This window comes from Leptidea sinapis, chromosome 4 (genome assembly GCF_905404315.1).
Source record: "Leptidea sinapis chromosome 4, ilLepSina1.1, whole genome shotgun sequence".
Lineage (NCBI taxonomy): Eukaryota > Metazoa > Arthropoda > Insecta > Lepidoptera > Pieridae > Leptidea > Leptidea sinapis.
In genome coordinates this window covers 12,043,707-12,055,657 of record NC_066268.1, presented here as the reverse complement: position 1 = coordinate 12,055,657, position 11,951 = coordinate 12,043,707, and the positions used below count along the sequence as shown (strand labels likewise).

The 11,951-nt window shown below is 37.4% G+C and overlaps 2 protein-coding genes across 2 annotated transcripts in view; one reads left to right on the top strand and one right to left on the bottom strand.

Annotated features, from left to right (window-relative positions):
- Positions 1–11,951, top strand: part of LOC126979932 (uncharacterized) — a 135,276-nt gene that overhangs the window by 19,386 nt on the left and 103,939 nt on the right. The window lies entirely within an intron of this gene.
- The window catches only part of LOC126979894 (maltase 1-like), a 36,589-nt gene continuing 26,893 nt past the window's right edge, over positions 2,256–11,951 (bottom strand). Inside the window, exons 8-11 of the mRNA XM_050829471.1 lie at positions 10,729–11,085; positions 8,447–8,688; positions 8,009–8,111; positions 2,256–2,279 (exon numbers count right to left, since the gene is read on the bottom strand). Coding sequence (XP_050685428.1) covers positions 8,039–8,111; positions 8,447–8,688; positions 10,729–11,085 — 672 coding nt within the window. The 3' untranslated portion in view covers positions 2,256–2,279; positions 8,009–8,038. The remainder of the gene's footprint in view (positions 2,280–8,008; positions 8,112–8,446; positions 8,689–10,728; positions 11,086–11,951) is intronic.

The window sequence follows — 11,951 nt, the reverse complement described above, 5'->3', positions numbered from 1 at the left end:
TGACGCGTTAAGGAAAAATTATCAGAGTGAATTTTTACGATGCGCGCACACCGTCACGCAAATTCGACACCCTGATGTTAGCTGGTTAACGAGACCATTTGTATTATATATGTCTACTGAACCACAATTAATGAACGAGAATTAAATAAATTTATATACAAGTTTAAAAATATATACGTTATTTAACTAAATTATGCGATATAATAATATTTTCGTTGGTTCTATTGAAAACCTTATTTATTAGAATATTGTTTCTTCTACAAACATAATATAGCACGAGGAATAGAAATTTTTAAGGATTTTTAATTTATTACCCAAAAGACGAATAACATCTTGCGTGCGTGCATTAGTTCTCACACACCCCTTTTTTATATTTATTATAAAGACTGGATTTTATATATTTACTAGCTGACCCAGCAAACGTTGTATTGCCGATATTAAAATCGCGATACAAAAGTAACTGTTGATGGTAGATGGGTGAAAATTTGAAGTTGTATGTATTTTTTAATATCAAAACAATTAAAAAAAAATGGCGTGAAAAAAACTCTAAATGTTAAGGGTGGTCCTTAACATTTAGAGGGATGAAAAATAGATGTTCTCCGATTCTCAGACCTACCCAATATGCACTCAAATTTCATGAGAATTGGTCAAGCCGTTTCGAAGGAGTTTAACTACAAACACCGCGACATGAGAATTTTATATATTAGATTTAGCCGACAATAATAAATTACAGAAATCAATGAATATTTATTATCATCCGTTTTATAATTTCTCATTCAGTAATCACTAATATAATTGATTTAATATGGTTATTTTGGTTCTAAAAAGTTGCGTAACTTTTCTGTTTATATGAAACTAGCAGTTCCAGCCTTTTACAGGGCGAATTTTAAAAGGAAGGATCGTTGAAATTCGTAAAATAGGTAGCCATAAATTATTGAGGATAAATTTCGCATCGAATGGTGATAGTTTTATGTCGATACGATCAGTGGTTTAGGCGTTATTGAGCCTCAACATAGACCATTTTCATATATATAGTGAAATATATTAAAAGAAAAAAATACGATACCTTGTAGATCACCCAGACCATCACCATCTGAATCTTTAAAGGAGTCCACGAGTATTCTGTAGTATATTGTGTTATTTTCTAATGATCTTGTCACCTCCGAGCGTGCCGCTGCGGCGGTCAGGAGAGACACGAGCGTCGCTAGCCACATGACACGGTGCAATGGAGCAGGTAATTAAACGTACCTTATTAGAGAGGGGCCGAGGTACGAGATGTTTGTGGAAATTAACTCCAAAAGAACACAAATACACTATCGATAGTTTAATACGAGTACGAAGGCAATAAGGGAAATAGTCCGTGTTTATTAGCCTGAGACCTTGACACATTTAGGCCTAGGAGGGAGGGCCGGCTAGCAGGGACGTGCATATCATATAGGCAATTAGGCAGTGCCTCTCCTCCTCGCATCGGTTTCCTCAGTGCTGAGGGTCGTGATCATCTCGACAGAGTACTTTGTTGCGTATTATTTCCCGCCATCTGCCCCTATCGGAAGCAGAGTGTAGAGCGTCGTGGACAATGTGAATCTGATCGGTCCATCACATGGGGCTCCTTCCTCTTGGTCTTCTTCCCTCCTCCTTCCCTGTTACCATCAGTCAGTAGGCAGTGCCCACGTCCTTATAAACCGAAATAAATATAGCACTAGTGTTGATGTTAGTTAGTTAATGTTGATTTAGTTTAATTTTAATTGTTTATATTTGAAAGAGCGACATCTCAAGTCAATTTCCTATTAAACAGTTATTGGGGTTGATCAGGTTATCAACAGAAAAGTAGATCCTAAAGATGAATCCACAACCTGAGAGTTGAACAAAGACATACCTAGTTTAATTTGGTTGCGTTATTTTATAACCAAACTTCTATTGAACACCCACTTATAAATTTTTTTCTTACACTAAATACTATATACCTACGGTAATCAATTTTTGCATATCCTTAAGCTCAACTACGACTAGTGAGATCCACAGTGCCTACCTTGCTAGGAAACTAATGCACGCCCCTGCCGGCTTGATTATGGGGACCACGCACCGGAAGACGCAGTGTTGGTAGGCCCCACAAGATGGACCGACGATCTGGTCAAGATCGCCGGAATACGTTGTATGGGGGCAGCACAGGACCGATCGTCGTGGAAATCTTAAGGGGTTGCCTTTGTCCAGCAGTGGACGTCTTCCGGCTGATGATAATGATGATGAGGAGTGATGGTGGTGACTTATCACCAGATGACCTGCAAGGTTGTTGATCCTTACAGTTCATAAATAGGAGAACATTTTTGTAATATTTTTGGCCAAGAATGAAATTTAGACGCAGTCTAAAGAGTTCTAGTGTAAAAATTCTTGGATATTCCACTGCAGCGCAAACATCTTTAACTTTAATTGTTTTTCGTTGATCGGTCTGAAAAACTCTTTCAAAAGTGATTATTTCGTTTGACCAGGTCGTTACCAGGTTGTTTGGTTCTGAATCTCTCGGATACCATGATACGACTTCAGCTATCGTTTTACGTCTTGTCCAGTTTTATTTTTCTCTGTTTGCGTTTTTCATTTTGTAGTTATTACTCTTATATCTTGGTAATAAATATTTTGTCCATCAACCTCAAGTTTGAAAAAATCATTCCATATTATGTTGTACTATTTATAAAATGTTGTAAATTCAATGCAAAATGTGATAATAATACTCGTACATTAGAGTCGGCGTGACACAGCTTTTGAAGTCTTTCTAGCTTTACCTTTGTTTTTAAAAATGAACTTTGAACTTCAGTATTTATTCCAGCTTAGTTGAATTCATTTCTGAATTTCTTCTCAACATCTTGATAATTTTTTAATGATACGGCTTGAGATAGATATGTATCCATCCATATCTCTGATTAGTACTTTGTAAGTAGTTTACTTATAATTTTTTAAATATACATAATCATGTTCTATTATTGTATACAGATTCAAAATAAAAAAAAGGTAATTAATTGTTTAATAAGATAGAAAAGAGCCAACTTCGTCTCTTTAAGCTCTTACGAATAAAATAAAACTACATTTTATATTATACGTAGAGAAGACATTTCTAATCAACCATTGCTATTGTAGCAATATATAGTGTAAAGGATTGCGTCGTATGCGAGCGTTCTTGTAGTAAATAATTAGTACAATGAGTGTTCCAGATTTCGTATAACTCTTATATTTCACTATTCTAATTTTTCAATTGCGGTGAAACAATGCGTAACAGTTACGTATACCAGTGGGAGACTCCTTTGCACCGGATGCCGGCTTCATTATGGGAACCACAACGGCGCCTATTTCTGAAGCAGTAATGTGTTAGCATTTTTGTGTTTCGGTCAGAAGGGCACCGTAACTAGTGAAATTAATGGGTAAACGAGACTTAACACCTTTAGTCTCAAGGCGACGAGCGCAATAGTAGTGTCGCTGAGAGTTATTGGATTTTTCAAGAATCCCGAGCGGCACTGCATTGTAATGGGCAGGTCGTATCAATTCCCATCAGCTGAACGTCCTGCTCGTCTCGTCCCTTATTGTCATAAAAAAAAAGTTTTTTATTCATTATAAAAACCACCTGTCTATAGCAAATACAACCTCCGAGGCAATAAATGGCGCTAAACTTCACAATGAAAACTACCTATGACGAATACTATCTTGACTTAAAACGAGATCTGGAAAGGTCTGGAAACGGGTTAACTAAAATAATAATAAAAATATAACTTTTAGGCATAAATCTAATGTAAAAACATAGTTATAATTACACGCGTTTTAATCTTTCAAAAAGTGTTTTATATTTATACAATTGTATCATTGAATAATATATTTACTAGTGGTACCTACTAATTACATATAGATGGACTTACTTTTGACTAGCAATTGTAAAAAAATAATATTCGAAATCATGGCTTGTTCAGGAATAAATAACAATTAATCATAATTCCCCGGGCTTTGTTACTCGCACATCACTATTGTGTCGGATATGCAGACCGGTATTAACGTTAGAATTATATAAAATGCTTTGTCATGTTGTATGTCAGTAGTTAATCCACAATTACATGCAAATCATAATATAATCGATGTTGTTCGTGGTAAATTGAAAACACAAGCACATAATTTTACCTTTAATTACAGCTTGTTGATTTCGGTTATTTGTAGTACAGAAGAACTAAAATTAATGTTTTACATACCGCACTACCTAAGAAGAATACCTTCTTTATTGTGGCTACTATTTTTATATTTTGGATTTCTTTAAATGTTGATGCTAAAATTTCTCGATAAGATCCAAAAAATGTTTTCAATTTAAGTATTATATAGCATTTTGATATTAATTTAAAATTCAACAATAATTTTCACAGTATCACGAGTTCCATCGTGATTTTTCGTTTAAAATGCAATTTGAAATTGTGGTAACATATATCGAATCCTTGCCAACTGCTCTCGGCACCCTGCCCGACGCCTGTACATCCGTTCCACACCAATATAATACTCTATTCGACATTTCACAATATTACCATTATTTTAAATAATAAAAGCGGAATTGCGAGACTCTTGTAAAACTAGAATACTCATAGTAGTATTGTTGGTCCGAAATAGAACCGATCATATTATTATTTATTTATTTATTTATTCGATCCACCAGTGATAATTACATTAATTCAAGCAACAATAAAATATTTAATCTAAAGTTAATTCTAAATGCCTTATCGTTTAAGGTAGATACAGCACGCAATTAATATAAAGCTTACAAATATTTATATCAAATGAAGTACTTATACATAATTTAAAAAACGTATTAACTCATTACCGAAAAAAAAAACACAGAGAAATAGTTCTAGGTAGTACGCTAAATTGAAATCAGTTAAATATAAAATATATCTCGTTAATATTACAAATTATTTAATTTATCACATAATAAAATTTTACTTCGGAATGTTTTGAGTGAGTCCCCGAAAGGTTCTAAATATTTGCAACTATCGTTTAGTATTTTAGACATCCTGGAAATTGGTGAGTTATTGCCGAGAACAGTTTTTCGGAAAGGTCTTTGAAGAAGTGTTATTGCTTTGCGGGGATATCGAAAGGGAACATTAAATTTAATCTTGGAAACTAAATCAGGATTATCATAGATGTTGTTAAGGCTCTTATATAGAAACATCAAATCCAACAAATCTCTTCTTTGGCTCAAGCTATGTATATTAAAATATGTTAGCCTTTCTTTATACGAAAAAAGTTCTTTAGCTTTTCTTTGAGAGAAAGCTAGATGATAGAGAAAACGCCTTTGTATCCTCTCAATTCTAAGGCAGTGTGTTGAATAATGTGGCCTCCATATGACACTACCATACTCTAGTACACTTCTTACCAAGCTGTTATATAAAAGTATTTTGGTGTGTACATTTCGGAATACTTTGCTGTGCCTCAGGACAAAACCCAACATCTTTGAAGCTTTACTGACTATATTATTTATGTGTGGAATAAATGTTAGCTTCTCGTCAAAGACCACACCAAGATCCCTGATAATATTTGGTAATAATTGGGTTTAACTTCAGGATTATTCCGAGTGAACGATATACAAGAACATTTTTCTGTGTTAAGTACCATTCCGTTAACCTTACACCAATGATACAATCGATTTAGATCTTCCTGTAAGAGTTTAGCGTCTTCAAAGTCCTCAATGATCTTAAGGAGCTTAAGGTCATCAGCAAACATGAAGGGTGTTGAGTGTTGAAAACTATTTGGCAGGTCATTAATGAAGGTATTAAAAAGTAAAGGGCCTAGGTGCGAGCCTTGAGGAACTCCAGATGTAATGTTAAACTTTATAGAGTCATAACCATTTGCAACAACATAGAAACACCGATTATTGAAGTAAGATTTTAACCAGTCCAATATAGATCCAGCTATACCATATGCTGATAATTTTATAAGGACTCAAGTTTGCGCGTTTACCACTAAAAAAACCCCATTTGCCGTATCACCGCTCTTCGAGAACACTTAAAGCCTCGCCTAGTATCGGAATACTGGGTCTCGAAATCTCGAGCAATTGCCAATTCCGTGGCCATCTGGAGGGCAAAGCCAAACTGGCTTCAAAGAAACTGGGCGTCATAAATAGAGCACGGCAATACTTCAAGCCGGCCCACATTCTAGCGCTCTACAAAGCGCAGGTCCGGCCTCACATGGAGTATTGCTGTCATCTCTGGTCTGGCGCACCCCAGTATCAGCTCGATCCATTTGACCGCGTGCAACGCAGAGCAGCTCGAATTGTCGGGGACCCAGTACTCTGTGAACGGCTGGATCACTTGGCGTTGCGTAGAGACTTCGCTTCATTGTGTGTCTTCTACCGCATTTATCACGGGGAGTGTTCCGAAGAGCTGTTCAACCTGATTCCTGCCGCCGAATTTCACCTTCGCACGACACGCCACAAGTTACGATATCATCCCCACCATCTGGATGTGTGGCGGTCCTCCACAGTGCGGTTTTCAAGGAGCTTTCTTCCTCGTACCACGAAGCTGTGGAATGAGCTTCCTTGTGCGGTGTTTCCGGGACGATACGACATGGGTACCTTCAAGAAAAGCGCGTACACCTTCCTTAAAGGCCGGCAACGCTCTTGTGATTCCTCTGGTGTTGCAGGAGAGTGTGGGCGGCGGTGATCACTTAACACCAGGTGACCCGTACGTTCGTTTGTCCTCCTATTCCATAAAAAAAAAAAAAAAAAAAAAAATATAAGGAGAACTGAAATGGGAACCAGGTCAAATGCCTTGCTAAAGTTTGTATAGACTACATCAACTCTTCTTCTTTTGTCAACAGAGTTATCACTTTATTGGTGCATGTTATGTCATTCATATATTTGTTAATAATATGTTTGAATTAAATATTGATAACATTATTTAGTTATAGTGGACCTAGGAAGTGGACTATACGTATGCTATAAATGTGAAATTTTTAATCAATCCCAAACGACTTATACTGGATCTGCACAAATTTGATTCAAGATGATTAGGAGCACATATGATATTATTTTTTTTAAATGTAATGAGAACGTGGATGGATTCGTCGGAGAATTTAATCTATTTTATTTTAAATTAATTCATCATCTGCCTTGTATATTAACAAGGTTTGTGCTTATGCCAGGTATTATGCCACTATTGATGCTGCAGTTTAATTTCTATCGCATGTGTAAAACAAGACAAGTCATTTGAAAAGTCGCAAGTTGCTTTAGACAAGGCATTTGAGCGCGTACACAATGAATCACTAAATAGAAAAGTTAATTTTTCACGAAACATTGCGTTTTATTACGATTTTCTACATCTAAGACTAAGCAATTAAAATACAAACAATTAACTTTAATTGAAATCAGTTTCCGTGGCGCGTGACTAAAGCAGGTATACCAAGGATCTACACTTGGTCCATTCATATTAATATTTGTTTATATTGATGATCTACTCTTCTTCTTTGTTGTAATAGGTTATTAGATTGTAGAAGAACTTGCTCCAACTCAGATAGTGTCGAGATAGTACCCAAATATACTTTGTAACAAAAATCACCAACAGAGTAGCCAAGTTTGATCACAATCTCTTTTGTTTTTAGTCGCGAAGAATCGGGATAAATGACGTGTTTACGTGATTTCTATTGAATTAAAGATGTTTAATTAGCCTTCTTATTTTCACTTGCAACATCAGAAGAAATGCTAGTGCGCTATCGGCCAATAAGAAGTATGTACTTATTATATTCTTATTATATCAAATTACAATCATCATAAGGAGAAAACTTTTCTTTTCATAGATAGTCGTACCGTATCGTATTACAGTTCATTACTATGAAAATAATAAATAAAATTTCCTTGAGGATCACTTTGAATGTAGTATATCACGCATCCATATTCAAAATCTTGTATGTGAGTTTCATAAAACGCGTAGAATTAAAAACATAGTATCAGAAAAATAAATATATTTTTACTAATTTAAAATAAAATAATATTTACAGTATTTACAATCGAGTCGCAATTCCCCATTTATACTGGTTTTGATTTGAGGACTACAGCCTCTCCCGGCAATAATCTTAATAGTTGGCTTTCGATTTGATCCCTGAAAAAAATTAATTAAAATACTTAGTAACGAACCTTGGTAATCGAAACTTATTCTCAGCATAAGTAGATAGAGAAATCTAACTAACATCTTATAGTTTTTGGTTATTTAAATTCATTGTTAAGGTTTTGTTGAATTATCTGATTTAGAATCTCGTTTCAACCATTGCAGAATAAATGACCAAATAGAACAATTTTCAATGGATCTCTAACTGTTGTGTTACTATTATTTCTAAATTTCAATGTATCGGAGTTTTGTATTCACCCTTGTTACTTTTGCTTAGTATATAATTGCAAAGAACATCAATTATTCTATTAAATTTAAGTAAATCATACCCTTTAGCTCTCGAAGAAAATACGCTTGCTACATAGACAGTAGCTGGCAACTTCAAATGGTCCACTTGGCTCAAGTCTATGTGGTCTTCCGTCTCCGCCACGTTGAAGAGCAGAACAATAGTATCAAAAGTCCTCAGGTACCTCACCAGATAGAAGCAGCTGCTAGATAGAGCTCTGATGGAGTAGTCACCATGGGATAGTGATTGCTCTTGCTTTCGTAACGTTGTTAGAGATTGGTAAACCTAGGAAATGATTTTTTTTTATCAATCATATATCACAATTAATAGGTCCATTTATAAATATCAATACCAAATACTAGATGCATAACAAGTTTATATTTGATCCTGGTGTCAATATTATGATTATCAGAGTTTCTAAAAAATCGTTTATGTGCTTATGTATATACATAACAAGAATGTACATTTCAAGAATAGATTAAGAGGCAAAACTTAAAATGTTTATTTTTTTAATTTTTCTCAATATACTTAATGAATAAGCAGTCACTTTGTTACATTCCTTTTTTTTATGGAATAGGGGGACAAACGAGCGTACGGGTCACCTGGTGTTAAGTGATCACCGCCGCCCACATTCTCTTGCAACACCAGAGGAATCACAAGAGCGTTGCCGGCCTTTAAGGAAGGTGTACGCGCTTTTTTTGAAGGTACCCATGTCGTATTGTCCCGGAAACACCGCACAAGGAAGCTGATTGCATAGCTTTGTAGTACGAGGGAGAAAGCTCCTTGAAAACCGCACTGTGGAGGACCGCCACACATCCAGATGGTGGGGATGAAATCCTAACTTGTGGCGTGTCGTGCGAAGGTGGGATTCGGCGGCAGGAATCAGGTTAAACAGCTCTTCGGAACACTCCCCGTGATAAATGCGGTAGAAGACACACAATGATGCGACGTCTCTACGCAACGCCAAGAGATCCAGCCGTTCACAGAGCACTGAGTCCCCGACAATTCGAATTGCTCTACGTTGCACGCGGTCAAATGGATCGAGCAGATACTGTGGTGCGCCAGACCAGAGATGACAGCAATACTCCATGTGTGGCCGGACCTGCGCTTTGTAGAGCGCTAGAATGTGGGCCGGCTTGAAGTATTGCCGTGCTCTATTGATGACGCCCAGCTTCTTCGAAGCCAATTTGGCTTTGCCCTTCAGATGGCCACGGAATTGGCAATCGCTCGAGATTTCGAGACCCAGTATTCCGATACTAGGCGCGGCTTTAAGAGAAGTGTTCTCGAAGAGCGGTGATACGACAAATGGGGTTTTTTTTAGTGGTAAACGCGCAAACTTGAGTCTTCTGGGGGTTAAATTGGACAAGGTTCAATTTACCCCATTCCGCGACCTTCTCGAGAGAGGACTCGATAGAAGACACAAGTTTCTCCCGGCACTGGTCGACGGTTTCCCGAGAGAGACCTGCATGGCCCGTGTATACGGCATCACCAGTGCTGTCGTCCACATAGCAATGTATGTTGGAGGTGTCCAACATATCATTGATATGCAGAAGAAACAGCGTAGGAGATAGCACACAGCCTTGGGGCACTCCAGCATTCACGGGCTTCGGGTTCGAGCAATATCCGTCGACAACGACCTGTATGCCACGCCCAGTGAAGAAGCTGGAGGTCCACTTGCACAAGCTCTCGGGAAGCCCAAATGATGGAAGTTTTGAGAGAAGCGCCTTGTGCCATACACGATCAAAGGCCTTCGCTATATCCAGGCTAACTGCCAGGCCTTCCCCCTTGCTTTTAATAGCCGCCGCCCATCTATGTGTTAGGTATACTAGAAGATCACCTGCCGACCGTCCATGGCGAAAGCCGTACTGTCGGTCGTTGATCAACTGGTGACCCTCTAGGTATACTAAAAGCTGGCGGCTAATTATGCTCTCCATGATTTTAGAGAGCAGGGAGGTGATAGCAATAGGCCTGTAGTTCGCCGGATCCGAACTGTCTCCTTTTTCCTAAATCTCAATTACTAATTTTTTGTCTCTCTACAAATATCATTACACATTACATGTGGCGAAAATTACTAATACTTCTGTTAAAACTTCAGAAATAATTATTCAGTGTGGTCCATAGTCTTGGAAACAAAGTACTAAGACATATAGTTTACCGAAATCTCAATAATTATATACACTAGATAAGGTTCTATTTCCTCTTTCAATTTTAACTCTTTACGCTGTTTATTCTGAATTGTACTGAAATGTAACGTCACTAGATCCAGTAGTCCGTATTTTTCATGATTTAATAAAACACGTAAAGGCTAAATAAAATAAATCCTACCTTAAAGTGGCTCCGAGTGTCTTTCTTTTGTTTAGCAAGGTTTAGTTCTGGGTAATCTTCTGCGACTGGCAGCCATGTTCTTTCAGCGTCACTGAATCCAGCATTGGTGGAATTATTCCAATGGTACGGTGTTCTGGCGGGGTCTCTGGAATATAGATGGTAGGTATCTTGATCACCACGGTTGCACGCTTCAACATCTACAGTGTCTTCCCAGCTGACGTAGCCATCTTTCATTCCAATTTCTTCACCTTGGTAGGTGACGGCCACTCCAGGAAGCAGCATATTGAGAGCGTTGAGACCATCCACCATTGAGTCACGGAAACGACTTGGCATTCTGCTGTTGTCATGATTCCCAAACTAAAAATTATCATGACGAAATTTTATGCTTTGTTACATTAAAATATAATAGCTTTAATTTTATTTTGTAAATCATTAAATCTAATGAAAGCATCATTCTAAAACTTGTGATAATTAACGTTAGGACCAAATCATTGTTTTGTTCTCCCTCCGAAAAATATGATATTGACTTGACAAATTTTAAAAGTTGTTAAATTTTTAAGTTTGGACATTGAATGAGCCTTCGAAATTAATAATGCATAACAGAATTATTTAACGCAAACTTATCTGGTTTAAATATTAAATAAAAGATATAATAAATAGAAAAGTGTTGCCTGCAATAACGACCAACATTGCCATAGCTTCGTGGCAGGCGCTAATTTTTTTTTAACATTTCATATTTATTTCCTATGTTATAATATCTTCTTATGGGATGGTATGGGACTGGCAACGCTTAGTATGGGGGGTTGGATTTTTTTTTTTGAGAATCTTTCATCTTTCCCACTACAATGCAGTGCCGCTCAGGATAATTTTTTTTTATGGAAGAGGAGGACAAACGAGCGTACGGGTCACTTGTTGTTAAGTGATCACCGCCGCCCACAATCTCTTGCAACACCAGAGGAATCACAGGAGCGTTGCCGGCCTTTAAGGAAAGTGTACGCGCTTTTTTTGAAGGTACCCATGTCGTATCGTCCCGGAAACACCGCACAAGGAAGTTCATTCCACAGCTTTGTGGTAGGTGGAAGAGAGCTCCTTGAAAACCGCACTGTGGAGGACCGCCACACATCCAGATGGTGAGGATGATATCCTAACTTGTGGCGTGTCGTGCGAAGGTGGAATTCGGCGGCAGGAATAAGGTTAAACAGCTCTTCGGAACACTCCCCGTG